Source organism: Heloderma suspectum, chromosome 2 (assembly GCF_057233095.1).
Source record: "Heloderma suspectum isolate Gila_16-S chromosome 2, 16-S_ref, whole genome shotgun sequence".
Classification (NCBI taxonomy): Eukaryota; Metazoa; Chordata; class Lepidosauria; order Squamata; family Helodermatidae; genus Heloderma; species Heloderma suspectum.
This window is the reverse complement of record NC_139459.1, coordinates 301899049-301918085: the sequence shown is the minus strand read 5'-3', so window position 1 is coordinate 301918085 and position 19037 is coordinate 301899049. Positions and strand designations below refer to the sequence as shown.

Genomic DNA, 19037 nt, shown 5'->3' with positions numbered 1-19037 from the left:
GGCATTGACCTCAGGTATGCTAGCCCTGCCCAGCGGTGTGCCTTTCACCGTGACTCCGGTTAAGGGGTGTTTCCGCCCACTGTGCTGAATGAAGCTTGCCCTCTCAATGCCTACTGAACTTACAGAGAATGCCCTCAATTGACATAGCCCAGTGTGATCTCGAGGCTCTGATTCTCCTTTGTTTGGTTTATTGCCTTAGGAAGAAACTACTTTGACCCTTCCTTATAGAGATCCTGCAGGTTAAAATGGGGGCTGGTTTCTGTCTTTGTGTTTACTGCTCTCTTTCCCACAACAAACCCATTAGTGTCTCCTCAAAAGTACCTCCCCTTGTGCTCAGTGAGGCTTTCCCTCTGAATGCTCACAGAATTTACAGAGATCTGCCTCAATTGACATGGCACAGTTTGAAGCCCAATTCCCTAAGTGCAGTAAAGTGCGATCTCAAGGCTCTGATTCTCCTTTGTTTGGTTTATTGCATTAGGAAGAAACTACTTCCACTCTTTGTTATAGAGATCCTGTGGGTTAAAATGGGGGCTGGTTTCCATCTCTGTGTCCCCGCCCCCTTTCCCAGCACAAGCATGTGTGTGTCTTGTTGTTCTTGTTCAGTCGTGTCCAACTCTTGGTGACCCCATGGACCATAGCACGCCAGGCCTTCCTGTCCTGTGCTCTCTCCCGAAGTGTGCTCAAGTCCATATTCATTGCATCAGTGATGCTATCTAGCCATCTCATCCTCTGCCGTCCCCTTCTCCTTTTGCCTTCAATCTTTCCCAGCATCAGGGTCTTTTCCAGGGAGTTTTCTCTTCGCATTAGGTGGCTGAAATATTTGAGCTTATATGTGTGTCTACTGGGAAGTAACTCCCATTGTGCTCAATGACGCTTGCTCCTGAAATGCAGGTGCACCTGGACTTTCAGGGGAAGAGAGAAAGCGGGGGAGAGGGGGGAAGCCTCTCTTATTGGTTGAGCGTGCCCTGCCAGTCAGATGACATTCACTCCACTCCCCCCACCAGGATGTTTGTTCTGTGAAGTGAGTTTTACTGCTGCAGAGAACCTGCTCGTGGAGCCCTGCTCGCAGCAAAGCTGACTCCTCCATTAGTTTCTCCTTCTGTTGTTGTGGAGATACGGCCCAAGATGTCTTTCTTGATCAGCCACCACCAGCTCAGACCCCATGAACATATAGATGAAGTTGGGATTTTTTGCCTTGATGTGCATCACTTTACACTTGCTTACATTGAACCGCATTTGCCATTTTGATGCCCAGTTCTCCAGTTTGGAAAGATCCTTTAGGAGCTCTTTGCTGTCCCTTTTCATTTTAACCACCCTAAATAATTTGCTCACCTCTAACTCCAGATAATTTATGAACATATTTAAAAGCACCACTTCCAGTACAGATTCTTCTGGGACCCCACTGTTTACATCCCTCTTTCGGAGGGAACTGACCATTTATTCCTACCCTCTGCTTTCTGTTCTTTAACCAGGGTCAGAATATTGGTCCATCAGGCCTAGTGTTGCCCACTTGGGCTGGTGACAGCTCTCCAATGTCTCAAGCATAGGCCTTTGTTTTTCTCACTGCCTGCTACCTGGCTCTTTTAACTGGAGATGCCAGGGACTGACACTTGGACCTTCTGCATGCAAAACATGTATTCTCCTGTTGAGATAAGGCCCCTTTCTCAATATCCAGGTTCAGATACAGAGACATCCAAACTGCAGAAAGCTTGCTTTCTAAGACCTGCTTTTAAAATTCCTGTCCAAGAAGGAAGGACTAAATGGACAGTAGATGTTCCCACAAGGAACATGTTAGTCTTCTGTCTTTCCACCTCGACAGGGCTTTAAGGCAGGGAGGATGCTGTAGATGTCCAAGTGCCCCTCCTAATCAAGTGGCAGGGTTGAGTGGAAAATCCTTATCCCAAGAGTAGCCAAAGCAACAAATGAGATGCTTCCAATGTCTGAAAGGACTTCTTCCTTGGCAGGAATTTTGGTGCCTTGCAATCTGTCACAGGAGGACTAGAAGACGCTTTGTCTCCAAACACGTGGAACAACGGGTCCTTGGCAATGATAGTTTCTCAGTTTCTCCCAGGTCTAAAGAAGACTGTCAAGGAAAAGCCACCTCAGGCTCCCAGTTTCTCAAGCACTTGGTATGAGTTCATTTCTTCCATGGAGAATTCACTTTTACCAACAACAACAAAAGGCAATTCCATCAGTCATTTGAAAATGTATTTTCTACTCCTCTGTGAGAAATGAAGGAGCAGATGATTCCACTGGTTCCAGTGTAGTGCTGGGCTTGACCTATGGAGATGGAGGACAAAAGATAGTGACACTGAGTTCTCCTGAGAGCACTTCCAATTAACCCTACATATCTCTTTGGTTTCCTGCTCACCACCCATGGTACCCGTGTCCCTGAGAGAGTTGGGCATAGGTTCCTCTAGAGCCTATTTGCCAATAGCCTTCTACATGTCTATCAGAGAAAATTCCAAGAAGACCCACCCAAGGTATAACTCCTGTACAAATGGGATGGAAGACAGTCTCCTCTTTCCCAGCATCCTCTCTATATGGATCATATCCCAACTGTTAGTTTTAAAATAATAAACACACTAATGATGGCAGTTTGCATGAGTGCTTAGGCACTGGTGTAGCAATCCTTCTAAGAACTGGATATTACTTGCCCCATATTACAGATGTGGGAGCAAGGGTTCAGAATGAGACATTATTTAGGCAAGTAATGGCTTGCCTAAATAATGGTGGTAACAATGAGGCAGTGGAGGCTGATGGTTCCTATTTCAGTGGGTAAGCAAATCCACTCTGGATTTCAGTCAGAACCAGTCAGAACTGCCCTCATGTCAGAGAATGTTGCTCCTCCCACTGACATCAGGGGGTGTGGACATGTGCCCTGAAGTCATTTGGCCTGTGGAGTGCTGGGTAGGAGGCCGTCTCCCCATCCCAAATCTGTTCCCCACCCCGGCCTAAGGCAACCCAGTGAGGTCATAGCAAAGACAGCACTTGAAGAGGGGACTTCCTGGTCTGCACAAGCTGAATATTAGCTCTATCTCAGTGCATTGGTTTAAGCAAAAGTACATTTAATGGGGAGGGAACACTGTGGTTTGGCATGGAGTGGGGAGTGTCTTCTTAGCACATGAGATAGCGTATACCCGTTACAGATCTGGGCAAGGAGAGTGCACTGGCCCTGCAGTGTATGGAAGGCCAAACAGCACCCAATGTAGGGAAAGCCAAATGGAATGGAGGTACATTGGGCCCATCAAGGAAGACTAGTGGTGGCCTTCAAACCCTGTGGTTTGAAGGCATATGCCTGGTTTGGAAGTAGCAAGGGGGCGCATGAACCCTGATAAGCAAAAGTGCCGACTGCTTACTGTGTCAGTTTGTGGCGAGCTCTCTCCCTGGTTCCTGGTGACATACGTAACAGCATCGTGCACTGATGCAAAAAGCCGGTGCTTGGTGATGGTTTGGCTGAAGAAGTCGCCTCTTTCCAGCTGGGAAATGACTGACGCTGTGGGGAGAAAAACAAGGAACAGCTATGCAAGGGCACCTTTTTAGGTTCTGGCCTGTCATGACCATTCTGAGTCACCTCTGCCACCCCATACCAGCAGCACTAACAATGGATGCTCAGATCTACTGATCATCTGAATTTTCCCTGAGCCAAGAAGGAAGGGATTTCCTGGCTGGATCAGTCTGTCTCCAGCTGTGGCCATCGCTGGGAGCATGATGCAAGCAAAGCATGTTGTAATAGCAATGGCACAGAGCAGATCCTCTACTACATCCTTTATGGCCATACTAGACATGTTGTGGGAGAGCTGTGCTTAGGCTCTCCCACTGTGTCTCTATGTTTCTAATTAACAACCCCATGTAGCTACTTTGAAGATCAGGAACTGGCATTCTGAGAGTGTGTTGAATCCTTTCTTCCTTTCCCTTGATCTAAGCCACCTCCAGTTGCTATTAGCTCCATGGAGGGGTGGGGGAAGGGACACTTTACCCTTGCTAATCTAATGGCAATTTTGGAGTGGGGGTGAGGATTTAGATTAGGCAAAAGGCTAAGCACTTCCCCAGAGTACCACTTCCATGGTCTCAAAGCATCCACATTGGGCTCCCAGGTGGGAGATTCCTAACCACAGATCTCCCATGTCACATCTAGTATGGCCCTTAATGATGGCAAAAATATCCCCCCTGGGATCCAGAAATGCCCATGATTCAAAACTAGGTGTAGAGATCAGAACAGGCTCTAGCAATGTCTTAGCCACATACAGGGGCTTTTGCTCAGCATTTCCTTAGTAGTAGCAAGATCTAAGCCCAAAACTTCGAACAGCTTTAGCATGAACAAGTGTGCCTCTGCATTATCTTCTTTTGGTATTTATATTCATTTACATTTATTTGGACCCTGAATGCTTCCATCCAGGTGGGTGGGGGCCTGGATGCTCCTAGCACTACCAATCAAAAGGCACTGTGCAGCTGTTCCATCTTTTCTTCCTGAACAGTCTTTTTCTGGTAAGAAAAAACTGAAGAAATGGTGGGAAAACATGGGAGGGTTACAAATGGAAGATAACCTCCGTAAGAATTTGTATTTGAGGCAGAACAATTGCATGATAAAAGCCTCAGCTGGAAGCAGCATCTGAATCACTGACTTCTTATGTTCCTGACAGTACACTTAGGGTGCAATCCTATGCAGATAGGCGGCCACCTCCAAACTCAGAGGCGACTGCCTATCCAATGCAGTGCAGGAGAAGCACGGAGGGGATTGTTCCCTCTGCGCTTCTCCTGCCCTGCATTTGTGGCTAGCTGCAGGAGGGCGGAGTGGGGGAGGAGGCTGCCAGACAACACATAGGATGCGTCGTACAGGCATTTCCACCCTCCCTGCCCCAGAACGCCTCCCCGAACACCCCGTTTTGGCCGCTCTGTGCTCCTCTTGCGAGCGTGGCGCATGGGGCTGTTCCGTGTTGCCTGCGAGGCAGCACAGAAGGAGGGGAAGGTCGGTTCTCCGGGAACTGACCTCGGAGCATGGGCTTCGAGGTCGGTTCCTGGAAAACCAGATATCCTATGGCAGTCTAGCCGCTGACTAGCAGCCTTAGGATTGCTCCCTTAAAGTAGTTCTGTGGGTTGATAAAATAATGGGATGGAATATGGCCTTGTAGGCCCCTTCCAACCCTACTATTCTATGATTCTACTATTCTATTAATAGAAGAAACCCAACGGGCAGGAAGAACTGGGCATCCATGATTTATAGCTGAGGGATGAGGAATCAGTGATACAAAGTGCCCTATTATGGCTTGATTCCTGCAGCTTGGCTGAACATGACATCCTAGGCCTCCTTACCATGGCAACCAACGAGAAACACGTCCACTTCAATCTCCTGGAAGTTTTTAAATATCTGCCAAGGATAACAAACATAAACAGCTGAGTTGAGAAGCTTTGTAGAAACAAAGGGAATGCTCTTGTCTGTCCCACCAAGGCAGGCCAGCATAGGAAAGATTTGAGGAAGTTATTTCATGAAACTCATATTATTCTTATTGGTCTCTCTGCACAAATAAGAGTTTTAGTTCAGTAGCCATGGGCAATGGGCAATGGTCTGCGGGTATGATTTCTGCCTAAGGAAAGCTGAGATAAATGCCTCAATATGCCATTGATACAACCATTTTGGATCAATGGCATATTAAAATGTCTGTCGTTTCCACTACAGATGTGATTGGCAGAGAATTTAACAGATGCCAATAAGGAAGATTCAAAAGGGCAGGTCAGCCATTACAGTGCGATAGAGGCCCTTCTTGGAGAATGCCTCAGGGCCAAATTAAATAGCTCAGACATTTTTTGGCATGGGAGTGGGGGGTAGGAAGGCAACAGCTTGAACAGTCAGCCCCCCTGAAGATTTTTGTGATCTTTGGGGTTGGGAGAAACGTCTTATATTTTTATTATAATTTTATTTTTAATAATATACCATATTCTACATCTCTTCTATTTTCAGGGGAAGGGCCTTACTGGGATAGATAAGAGGTGGCAGAAGCTTGCAGACCATCTTTCTTTTAACTGCTAACAAAAGCTTCATCACTGCTTCAAGCAGTGGTGGAACTGCAATAAGCAGCAGCTGCAGCCTGGCGGCACGTTCCCAGGGGCACTCTTGGTTAAAAAAAGAAAAGAAAAGATGGCCGCCTTCATCTGGGCATCCAAAAGCTCCCCCTTTCCAGGGTTTTGCCCTGTGTGATAGATTTGCCTTTTGTATTTGACTCGGTGTGCAACAACTCTCTCATGGGTGCTTCTCTCTCTCTTTGTTCTTGCTCCTTACATTTTTTAAGGTCTTTATAGAGACAGTGTCCACAAAATTGACAGGAGTGAAGTCCAGTATGAGCGAGTGAAGAGGAGGCTTTTCCAGTCCCAGGGTCTTCAAGCTGGGATTGTAACGAGATTGCGGCTGCTGGGTGTTGTTTTTGGGGGCCCAGTACTTCAGGCTTCCATTAGGCCCAGCCATTGTTGTGTCATCCCCTGGTTCCTGTGAGAAAGAAAAAGCACAGTCGACTTTCTACATGTGACAGTTTACTAGTCATAGGGTTTTCCCGGGTTGTGTCTGTTCACAGGGTGTCTCAGGAGATACAGAGAAGACTGGAGGTTCTTCTGCAAATGGAGGCTTCCATCGTCCTTTCTCCTATCAACTAATAATATGTAAGATCATAGCCTGGAGCCCAGAAAACTGTATTTCAAACCTCAGAGGAGGAATGTACCTGTTTGCTGAGGACATGTGCAAGTTGTCCCCCGCAGTGGGAGCATGCAAATCTCCTCAGTGAGGGAAGCTGCATAAAACTGATTTCAGACAAGATGAAGGGTGAAGAGACAGGAAGCCCAACTCAGTTGTATATCCTGCTTCTCTCTTGTTTTCTTATGGCTATGGCTAGTTTTGTCACAGCACCTTGGTGGGCGTGTCACTTGAGGTAATCCTAGTCAGAGACAGTCCAGTACATTTTGGTGCCCGAGGCAGAAAATCGAAATTGTATTCCATGGTAAAAAAATATAATTAAAAAAAGAATAATTTGAGTTTTAGTCTGATATATGATTGCGTGAAATGCTCTGGAATTTTTTTTTTTTTTAAATCTCCAGATAGATAAATACCTGTGACTTTGCCTCCATATCTATATCCACAAATGCAAGGTTATTGTTCCCAGAGTCACGTGCCTTTTTGATCTCAGAAGACATTTTCTGTTACCAAAACAAGAAAACGAAATACAAGTCACAATGAACCCACAACAACTGTTTCTCCACAAGACATTCTGAGAACCTCAGAAAGGACTTTTAGAAAAAAGAGTGGCAGAGAAGAAGTAACACAGACATACTCTTTTGACCTGAGCTTCTACAGATCTGGGCCCTTGCTCAGAGTGCCCTGGAAACAATGTGTCAAATAAAGTTTTGGTACATGACACTAACAGAGCTTTTCAGTTGTCCCACATATAAAATGTGGATGTAGAATGTACGTGGATATCCCTTCTGTTTGAAAAATGGCTGCCTTACGCCTTCTATCCTGCACAGAAGCCTTCCCCAACCTGGTGTCCTCCAGATGTTTTCAACTACAATTTCAAAATTGACCATACTGGTTGGGGGGTTACAGGAACTGTAGTTGGGGAAGGCTGAGCTAGATCCCTTTCCTTCTTCTTTGATTTATGGACTAACCATACAGAGGAAACAACATGGAAAACACACTGGTTAGTAATTTCGAAGAAAGTGCGCCAGACAGAAGAGTGCACCTTTGTCTTCTTGGCTTCTTTCTTGTCTCTCTTTTCCTTTTTCTTTAGGGCTTTCTTCTTCTTTTCAATGAGACGGTCCACATCAATGCCACACTGCAAAAGAAACAGATACTTATGCAACAGCAGCTCTTGGCTTTAGGGGCTGTCGTGAATGTTGTCTGTTTGCTTGCTTCCCATATGCCCCTTGTGCATGATATAAAATGATACTAAGAGCCATGGTCTATGCACATCTTTCAGTCTATGAATTTCGCTGGACTTCTTGAACAGAAAATGGCTAATACTACTTACATTTTGAAAGAAATGTAGTCCAAAGAAATATGAAAAGCATGGCCACATGCCAAGAACACCAGATTAAGACTCAGGACAGGGCTGGCAAATGACATTTTGTGGTGTGAGTGAAGGACAAGATGGCACCCGCCCACCCACATTCCACCTCCTGAAGCTGATGGGGCTGGCAGTTGACTTTTAATTTGACACTGGTGATGGGACAGCATCCTCCACCACACCTACGGCTTAGCAGGCTAGTTTAGGGGGCACAGGGCATGTTGTCTGGGACACACAACTCTGTCCTCCCAACAGAGGGGAACAGCCAGGGTGCTGCTGCCACTCCCCACTCCACACCAACTAACATCTGCAATCTGAAGCAACTGCTTCACCCTGTCTAATGGTGAGGCCAGCCGTGACTCAGGATATTCCAGGACACTGTATCAGTGGCAGGAAGGATTTAGATAAGGGAAATGTTGTAGGTGGAAAGATCTGAAACTGCCCCCCTAGCACAACTGCTCTGATCAGATTCAAAGCCCCTCCCTGCTGCACAGCAACTTTAAAGTAAAAATAAAAAAGTGTAACATGTAGTATTGGCTGCATCAGTCCTTTCCCTTTAAAATGCACAATAACTCAGTCTTTCCTTACCAAGGATGAGCTGTGAGGATTTACACTACTGTGGGAATGTTGACTATATTGCATGCACCTCACATGAGTTGAAAGGGTGTTCAGGGAGGCAACCTGGGGCCCTCCAGATATTTTGGATGACAACTTTGATCTGCCCCAGCCAGCAAGGCCAATGGTCAGGAATTATGGGAGTTGTGGTCCAAAACATCTGGAAGGTGCCGGGTTGCCTACCCCTGATTTGATTCCTTCCGAGCAGAATACAGCCCAAAGCCATTCTACGGGTCATATGTCGGTAATGGAAACCGCACCATAAGAAACACTCTTCTGAACTTTCCTCACCTTCTTCTTTAGGGCCTCTGCATATAATTCAGCATTAGCAAAATAGACTGTAGCAGAGGAGCAGAAAATCTTCACACCTGGGATCTCCTCAGCCTGGAAACAAAACAAAATGGAGAGTTCATGTGTGTGTAGTAGTGGACAGAGTACAGCTCACAGGGTGGTCATGGGCAAGTTATCTCTTAGCTTGACCTTCTCGAAGTGAAGTTGTGAGCATAAAATGGGAGCATAAAATTTTGATGCCATGAGGTGGGATACAAATCAGAATGTGGGATACAAATCAGATAAATTTTTAAAAGTAGAGATGGTAATAAGTAAAACTCTTGTTTAGGGCACATTATTTGTGTGGCTATTTGTGTAGCAATGTGTTCCAACAAGTCCAAGACAGGACTTGATGGAACACATTATTGTAGATCAGAGCTTGTTCCAAGTGAGATCTGAAAGACAGCTCGAGAAGGATCAACTGTTTGGCTCTTCGGGTTGCCTCATCCCAACTCTCTGTTTGGCATGTCCTCTTGGCTATTGGCACCAGAGGAGGCACAGTATTTTGTTTTGCAAAGTACCTGTACCGTTTTCTACTTGGTTCCCCCCCCGCCCCCAGCCATCTCCCTTGGTCATTTTCATGGCACACTTACCTTGTGATACTCATCTACATCTTTGTAAATGTCTGTTGTGGACACTTGTCCCAAAATGGAATAATGGGGCCTCAAAGAAGATGGGAAAAAAGAAGAGGTTAGCAAAGGCTCTGGTCAGCAAGCCAGTTATTTGGAATGTTACATTGAAGGAGAAGTTGCCAAATTCAGACAGTGAAACGTAGGAACTTGTTTATTGAACCAGTCTGTGATTGTTACAGTGTTCTTGGCTCCAGTGGAGGCTGGTAGCTCTGATATCAGTGGGGCTGTAAATCCATTCTGGGCTTTAGTTAGAACCAGCCAGAATGCTAAAGGAGCTATCCAAGGTGTTGAACCTATTTTGGGGGTAGGGATCAGCCCCACTGAAATAGCAGCCACCAGCCTCCACTGCCTGGCTTCCACCTGATGGCTGTCTATGACTCATCTCTGACACTTTTCACAGAGCGGCCCCAGTATGCTCCCACCCTGCCTGTTGGAAGCTTGGAAGCATCTTTTGCCTGTTTTCTGACATAATCAGCAAAAGGCAATTCTCAAGTTGACTCCCCTTTTCTCCCCTTTCTGGCCAATGTAATACTCACATCTGGGTCCGGAAGATGACAGTGAGAAGTGCAAAAGCGACAGCAACCCCCAGTCCCATGTCAAGGTTCAGCAAAATGGTGGCTACGAAGGTCACGAGCCAGATGAACTGGAGGAGGAGGTGGGGAGGGGAGAACAATAATGACAGAGAAGCAATAAGTAGGGTTGCCACTGAATTCCAGAAAAGCCCATAATTCAGCCACAGATTTCAGTGGAACTCACTGAATTATTGCAGCAACCCTGTCTTGATCTAGAATGGTCCTCCCTTGTACCTGGCTATTGGGCCTGCCAATAGGCTTCTAGCTTAGAGAGCAGAGCATAGAACAGCCTTCCTCAGCCTGGTGCCCTCCAGATGTTTTAGACTACAGCTCCGATCATCCATGACCATAAGCCATGCTGGCTGGGGCTGATTGGGGAAGGCTGGCTTAGAGAATGGTGCTGTGGCTTGAACTCTGGCCTGTTCTCTCTACACCCACCGCTAACCTTGTAGAGTCATCCAGCAGGCAGGAAGGGCCTTTTCCACACCACACAGGTGCAGAGGCACTGGATGCGCCTACTATGCAGTATTACGGTTTTATTGTATTTATACCCTGCCTCTTTACTAAAAATACACAAGGTGGCCTACACTGAAAAATTAGCACATTGCAACAGAATATAAAATGCAGCCTGAAAACTAAAATGGAGGTCAAAGAACAGTTTGAGCAAGTGACTTAAAATGGGATGAACAGGACCCTCCGGGGTCATGTTGTTCGTGAGAAATACAGTTCACCAGTGGTGTCATGGTCAATTTTGAAGTCTGGATGCTCATCATGACACTCCCTGTGGCCACACCTGCACGGAATAGTCTAAAAATTCAGGGTGCTGTGCTGATCCACATCGACAAACCAGTTCTAGTCATTTTGATCTCTGCCAGGAGCAGATCTTCTGTAAGGCGAATGGGTCTTGATTGCCCATTCAAGACCTAACCACCCCAAAATACTTTACATTACAACAGGGAACAATATATTGTTGCTGGGAAAATTTGTCCACCAGCCCCCAGCTACTGTGAGGATTGCAGCTAAGCTCAGAAGGAACAGGGAATTTTGATGGGGCTGGCAGGTGACATCAGCGTCCCTGCTAAGGAAGAAGTGTCAGCACTGCATCCCTCTGTGTCTTGGTTCTGCTATACTGCTACATTTCACACATGATGTTGTACAAGGACCCTGGGTGCACCATCCATGCATGGATTCATTCCAGGCTTTTGCACAGGCTGGGGCTTTGGCAGTGCAAACTGGGCCTTCTGCACTGTGTTGGGAAGGCTGTGGCAAGCATGGAGGCCTCTAGGCTGTGGCTCTCACTGTCCTATACCCTTGGCATGTGCCAGGGAAGGCAGACAAATCAGACACCACAATAACAATATCAGACACCTAGCAGATGCCTAGAAAATATTTCAATAAATAGAAATGATTTACCAAACAGGACTGCAGAGCTCATATTTGAATTCTTTCTTTCTTTCTTTCTTTCTTTCTTTCTTTCTTTCTTTCTTTCTTAAATCTCCCCACATGCAGAAAACTAGCATGCCTGGGGGAGAGGTTCTAGCACAGTCTTTCCCCTAAGCGTTCTATGTGCATGGATTCTCCCCCACTGCTTGGGAGCAACATTCAAACATGCAGTCCTGCTAAAGTTTTAGTTAGTGAATGATAGTTTGATTTCACTGCAATATTTTTCCACATTCTAGCTAGATATCTAGGTTGTTATTCTGGAGTCCAGCAAGAATGGCACCATGTGTTTCTGTTGATCATGTAGTTTAGATGAGCTCAGGACCACAGCAGGCTAGCAATGAAACAGACTCCCTGTGGTTCCTGCGCCAGTCCTTTTCACTTCCTTACCAGGTCAATAATGTTGGATCTCCAAAGTGCAGGAATATCTTTAAACTGCTTGAACATGCCTTTCAGGTTGACTATAATGATAGCAGCTAAGATGGCCTGAAAAAGCAATAGCAAAGATAGAACATGAAGATTCAGAGAACAGACAAGTCTGAGTATCATAGCACACCTTCATGGAAAATAACAGAAGGGCCTTCATTTAAACTGTACATTTAAATGTAAATTTGAAAGGAAGACCTTTTATCTAGTAGTGGTGAAGCCCTAAAAGAGAGATATGGCCATTGGTCCTATAGTTAAAGGACATTTTCTCCAAGATTAAATATGGCCCATGTGCTATTTTTTCTGTCTTTCACAGCCTAGGTGTAGATGGTGCTGACATATATAAAGGCCCCAGAAAATAATAATTAATCTCATTGCTAAGTGAAAGAATACAAACAGCATAATCCTATACATGTTTATTTGGAAGTAAGTCCCATTGAGTTTGGTGGAATTTACTCCCAAGTCAGTGTGTTTAGGATTGCAGCCAGATTTGGGAAATGGCAGGATTTTAAACATACTTTGGGTAGTTCTTGGAAAAGCTCCCCAATCTTCAAGATGGTTGCTAGGATGACGAGACACGAGACCACCCCAGCCACCTGTAGAGGAGGAAACAGAGATAACTGAATGTCAAGCTGATTTGGGGTGTGTGTGTACAGGAGAAGAACCTCAACATGCACTCCCTCCCTTTTTTCTGTGGTGACTGAGGTGGCCATGAGGTAATGAGGGCATTCAATTTGCTTTACTTGTGAATAACCCTAATTTCTTGCCCTCCCTTTTGCTCCCAGGGTGAGTATGGCTTTTCCTGTGAATGGAAAGCCAACTGGTATTAATTGGTGCAGGTGATTTCTGCCCTATGTTCTGGGAAAACAGAGATGGAAATAAGAAGGTCTGAACTACGCATTTGACATGAGACTTTGATGCAGGCCACCAGGGCCCCACTCAGAACAGGCAGACAGTCCCCAAACACAGCAGGGCTAGTTTACCCCCATTGAAGTATGCAAAGCAATTAATACACATTGCCATCTGAAGAGCTCTACCCCCTTCGTAGGACTGTTAAGCCCATTGTCTGAAATTACCTAACTGCACCACTGTACAAATCACAATGATCTAATTTATCACGACATGCCTTTCAATTAGCTCCAAAGGAGTGCTCTGAAACTCTATTCTGATGCTCATCGGCTTGATTTATAAGCTCTAGGATCTCCTCCTACCAGAAAAAGCTATATGTCTATTTGGGACTTACCTGACTGTGCCCTCCTGTGCTCTCCTGTACAAGAGAGCGGGACATGGAGCAGCTGACACTGTAACATTGGAAAAAACTACCCACGGAGTTACTGAGCCCCAGGGCTATCAGCTCCTGAAAGAGATTAACCATTGAGAAGGGTTGAGAGTCTGCATAGGCCTAATGTCTGTGCCCTGATTTGGACCGTGAGAACCTGGCCTCAGTTACCGGTAACCTTGGGACTAGATTTCTGCAATGTGCTCTATGTTGGGCAGCCTTGGAAGGCATTTTGAACACTCCGGTCACTACAAAATGCATCTCCATGTGTGCTGACGGGGGTGGGTAGGTTAGCACATATAACACCCACGTTAAAACAATTGCACTGGCTCTTTGTCCACTTCCATGTCCAATTCAAGGTCTTGGTTTCAACCCATAAAGCCCTTAATGGGGCTTTCTACACCAGCCTAAAATCCTGCATTTAAAATGGGGCTTTCCACTTCCATTTTAAATGCAGGATCACGTCTGATTCCCTTTACACATAAGGATGTCAGAGAATTCTGCCACGGATCTCAGTGAGGCTGAATGCCAGTGCATTCGGCCCCCTGAAATCCATGGTGGAACGAAGCCCCCCGCCCCCCCCACGAAAGGCACGCGAAACGGAGCACTTACCTGCTGCCATCTGCACTGACTTGCAAATGGCGTCTGCGTCTGCGGCCGCCATTCGCTTCCTCATTATAGCCGTGATAGGCTACGTAAATAATTACGTAGCCTATCACGGCTAACGCAGGGATGCCATTTGCGTCCCTGCGGAGGCCGTGATAGGCTACGTAAGTATTTACATAGCCTATCACGGCTTAACTAAGGGAATGCAAATGGCAGCAGCTACAGCGGCCGTCATTTGTGTTCCCTTTTTTTTGCCGTTTTAGCCTACGTAAATATTTTTGCTATTACGGCAAAAAAAAGGGGAACACAAATGGCAGCCGCTGTAGCCGCCACCATTTGCGTCCGCTGTTGTTTTTTTTTTTTTGCTGTGATAGGCTACGTAAATATTTATGTAACCTATCATGGCAAAATACAGGGACGCAAATGGCGGTGGCTACGGCAGCCGCCATTTGTGTCCCTGCAGGCTGCCCAGCGGCCGGATGTCTGGCTGCGGGTGGCCCTGGCCAGCGGCTTCATGGAATCTCCGCAGAGCGGAGCCGGCCAGACAGAATTTCGGGGGGAGGGACGGAGCGCCTCCCCCCCACTGCGAATGTCACTCTTCAAAAAGGTAAGTGACTTTCGTACATCCCTATTTACACGTGCTTCCTTCTCTGTCGATGGCCATTCCCATAGCGTTATGTTTCCGTGAAGAGGCATTACACACGCTCCAGGTTCGGTGATACTTGCTCCTGGGTTCCTGCCCCTTTCCCTCCCCTTGCACGTTACTGGTGGATGGGGACTCACATGCGGACAGCCCCCCACCGATCTCCCCGGGCCCCACCTCCCTCTTCTATGCTTTTGACCAATCTCTGCCGCTCAGCCCCTCTGCTGCGCTGCCACTCTGCCCCCACCCCTGCTGCCACTCTGCCGCTCTGCCGCCCTGCCACTCTGTTTTGAACAGGCAGGCCGAAAATGGCGAGGAGCCAAAGTGGCTCAGGAGCGGGAAGGCTGAACGCCCATCAGACCTTCATCACCACCTTCAACATCATGACCACGCCCCCAACAACCACACTCAGCATTTCATTTACGCTAGGGGTGAAATACACAGGGAGGACATGGTGCTCTATTTGTGCATATCTGGAAAAATACCCCATTTTTTACATTTGAGGAAAATGGGATAGGTGGGAGGAAATAGTGGAATAATGACTGGACAACAACAATGTCATGTAATGGACCCGCACAATTCAGTGAGTGAGCAACCATGAATGTGCAATAAACCTGAAGTGTAGAGATCCCCAATGGCTTGGGCCCAAATTACCTGAGGGAGTAATCTGTGTTAAGATTAAAGCTGAGGATGAGCTGCTAAGGTGTCCCACATGGTGAGAAGAGGCAGGTAGTTACCAGGGGACAGGCTTTCTTGGGGGTGGGACTCCCTTCTCAGAGCGGCTTATCTTCACTATCATTTAGATGACAAGTGAAGGCGTTTTGGTTCTCCAAGGCCTTTAAAAGTCAGTTTTATTAGTGTTTTTTTTTGCTACTCTATGTTTTAATGTTGTTTACAATGATTTCTAAATTATATTTATGCATGTTTAATTTTGTAATTCTGGGAATTCTGCTGACTTGAAGGTTGAGGTATAAAATAAAATAATGAATAAATCAATAAGTACCAATTTTAAAGGGTTAGATGGTCACAGGGATTAACAAGCATAATTGTGGATGCTCACAGAAACAAAGAGCCACTTATCATATAATAAGCACTCAAATATCAAATTGCAAATCATTATACACAATGCAATGGAAATCCCAATACAAAAACAGCACAAGTACATCATACCAATAAGCATTAACAGATCAGTCCACATTTGATATCAGAAAATGTGTCATGCAATTGCAGTCATGGTGTCATAGTACTAGATGGAAGAGTCAGTCCATAATAAATGATAGTTCAGGTGGGGAGCAAATGATAAAGGCAGCAATGAAATAAAATAAGCCTTCAAGTGTAAGATACAAAGTCAGTCCAAGAACACCCAAAGTTCCAGTCATTCAAAGGTACAATCACTTCACTGACTGGACTCGAATTGTGCTGACTCACACTGATTCAGCGGATTGCTCATCACAAATCTGTTTCAGCTTATTACCTTATTACCCATGAGTTTCTGATAATCAGCACAGACCGAAGTACAAGATGTGCCACATATGCAGCAGCATCTGTAAGCAGCAAATCCTCAGTGTCCCATTATTAACAGTGTCCCATTATAACAGGGGTGGCCAACCCATGGGCCGCATATGGCCCTCTGCCGCTCTCTATATGGCCTGCTGCCCAGGGAGCCCCATCCACTTTCCCCCACAGCTCGGCTGATCACACTTGTTCCAACTCTGCTGCAGCAATCCCAAGTGGGATTGTTGGGGCGGGGGAAGAGCTCTTAGCCCCCCACCCAGCAATCCCAATGCAGAGGGGATTGCTATTTCCCTGCCGTTAAAGGTGGAGGGGAAACAGTGATCCTGATCAGAGTTGCTGAGTGTGTGTGACTGTGATCCCTTTGTGATCTTTGTCTAACTGGAGAAAATCTGGCAAGGAGGGAGAGACCAATTTGTCAGCAGGTGCGGACAGGAAAATGTACAATTGAAGCAATGTGGGAGGAGCAGTCGCTGAGGAAGTTGTAGGATATGTTGGGGATGTCCCTCTTTTCTCTATCACTTGCTGTGCATTTTTGGCCAAAGAGCTATTTTGTGCCATGCAAAGCAATGCTTTTCCCTTCCACCAACGCTCCTCTGAGCTTACATAGCAGGAAGAGATTCCACTGAATACAACAGTGCTTTCTTCTGAGTAGACATGCGTAGCATCCAGCTGTAAGGGGGTAATCCTATTATTGTCACTTGATCCATTTTATTTTTGTTTAGTTTTTTAAAAATGTGACATTTCACTAATGCTGGAATATGGGAACTCTGAAATTGAACAAGAGCTCCCCCCCCCCCGCTTTTTTAAAGGAGTCATGGAAGTGTCAGTTTTAACTGCTGCCTCCCCTTCTCTCTCTGAAGAAACAGTGTTTGGAAACAGTGGGTGTTTCCAAATGCAATCGCCCTCCCTCAGTCAGAAAAATTTACCAGGGGTCCTGACAATGTCAGCTTCCACTTGTAACCCACTGCTTCTTCCATTTTTTAAAATCTTTCCACAAAAATCCATTAAGGACCAAAAGATGAAATAGGTGCACAATGTATTTTGATTGGTAGTGCTAGGAGCTGTCTGTCTGGAAGCACCCAGTGAATCAAAGGAGCTCCTCCAAATCTTGGGAGAAAGGAGTTGAGGATGTAATGAAATTCTGCAGTTATCTAGCTTGCTTGCAAAACTGACCAGAAATATCAATGGGACAGATTTGACTAAGAGTGCAATCCTATGCACATTTACAGAAAAAAGTCTTAGCATGCCCCAGCTGAAGAGATACTGGGAGTTGTAGGACTTTTCCCAGTCTTAATGTGCATAGGATTGCCCCCTAAAAAAGCAAGCCAGCACATGTCCTAGCCAGATTGTGAAACTGAACAGAAAATGTCAGGATTTACAGCCCCACTGGAACCATGTTCACTCAAAAGTAAGGCTGCAATCACTTGCTCTGTGCTGCAAGTACTCTTTTTTTTTTTTAATTAAACACACACACAACATGGTTCTAAAATGGTGCTGAACACTTGCTTCAAAATATTGGGAGAAAGGGTGTGTGGTGACCATGGAAAGGGAAGGGAAAGGGAGGGGGAGGGGAGGAGCTGTAGGTCAGTGGTAGAGCCCTTGCTTTGCATTCAGAAGGTCCCAGGTTCAATCCCTGGCATCTCCAGGTGGGGCTAGGAAAAAATCCTGCCTGAAACCCTGGAGAACTGCTGCCAGTCAGTGTGGGCAATACTCGGCTAGATGGACGATGGCCAGTGTAAGGCAGCTTCGGATGTTCTTAAGAGGATCACACTGCCCGCTCATCTATGTCCCAGCCGCTGTGTGGACAAAACACAGGGAGATGTCCTGCCAAGTGTGGACAGTCATTGGGAATCCTACTGTTAGCTTATGGCAGGAGAGCACTGATGGGCAGTGCTAGGAGCCCCCCATGTGGAAGCGCCCCTTGTGTGGTGGGGCAAAGAAATAGATGACAAACGCAGAAAGACAGAGCAATGGAGAAGACAGGGTAAAAGGCAAAGAGAAAGAAAAAGACAGGAAGTCAGGTAGCAGAAGCATGGACAGGAAGGTCCTTACCTGGTTGCTGTCCACTTTGTAACCATGCTTAAGGGCAAAGATCTTGCCCAGCGAGATACAAATGACGTAGCTGACCATGGCAATGGCAAAAGCATTTCCTATCACCATCCCAAAATAGCTTACTTTGGGAGCCTCAGGAGGTCTCATCCTGCAAAAAGAAAACAGCTGTGACAATTCAGGGAAGGGTAGAGAGGAAAGGTCTAATTCCCCAAGCAATTCTTTTCTGCCCAGGGGAAGAGGGGGGAGGCTCTGGGGCAGCAGGAAAGGGGGCTCCATTTTGTTCCCTTGGACAAAGTGTGGAAGAGGCTCCTGCCAGGTTTGAAACAAACTGGTCTGGCAAATTACATCTCTCGCAGGGGCTTATGGGAAGCAGCAAGAGGCACTCACTCACCCGCTGGGGATGTTCCCCACAATGCTAATCCCAAAAAGGTTGTTCAGGTCAGTACCATAGGAAATCCCCGTGGAGACAATAATCTGAAAAGAGGTGGCAGGGTGAGACAAGACATCTCTCTTGTGTTACAGAGCAACTGCCTTTACCTTTCAAAGCCGCTGGAGAAATGAAGGAATTAGTGAGGCTGCCCAGAAGGATTAAAAATAGCGCTGAGGGCTGGGGAGACCATGGCCTCTCAGGCAGTGGCAATGGCACCCCACGCCTTACTGACTCTGTCTTGGCGGGGACTAGACGAAAACTCAGCTTCTGTAATCTAGCATGGGAAACATCACTGGACCCAAATGGACCAGGCCCTGGACTTGCTGCTGTAGAAGGGGGTGAAACTAGCAAATTCCTTCCCATGGACAATTTCCTTATACCAAGATAAAATCTAATCCCGATCAACATTTTTTGCCACTGAGAATCTTGAAGGGAAATGCTGCTGGGCT

General features: G+C 46.3%; 1 protein-coding gene across 1 annotated transcript in view; it reads right to left on the bottom strand.

Annotated features, from left to right (window-relative positions):
• Window positions 1-458: 458 nt before the first annotated feature.
• Window positions 459-19037, bottom strand: part of CELSR3 (cadherin EGF LAG seven-pass G-type receptor 3) — a 187732-nt gene continuing 169153 nt past the window's right edge. Inside the window, 14 exon segments of the mRNA XM_084829828.1 lie at window positions 459-2280; window positions 3360-3496; window positions 5314-5368; window positions 6278-6481; window positions 7096-7182; window positions 7725-7817; window positions 8955-9047; window positions 9587-9656; window positions 10162-10268; window positions 12028-12123; window positions 12582-12659; window positions 13307-13420; window positions 18159-18306; window positions 18550-18632. Coding sequence (XP_084685954.1) covers window positions 2215-2280; window positions 3360-3496; window positions 5314-5368; window positions 6278-6481; window positions 7096-7182; window positions 7725-7817; window positions 8955-9047; window positions 9587-9656; window positions 10162-10268; window positions 12028-12123; window positions 12582-12659; window positions 13307-13420; window positions 18159-18306; window positions 18550-18632 — 1431 coding nt within the window. The 3' untranslated portion in view covers window positions 459-2214.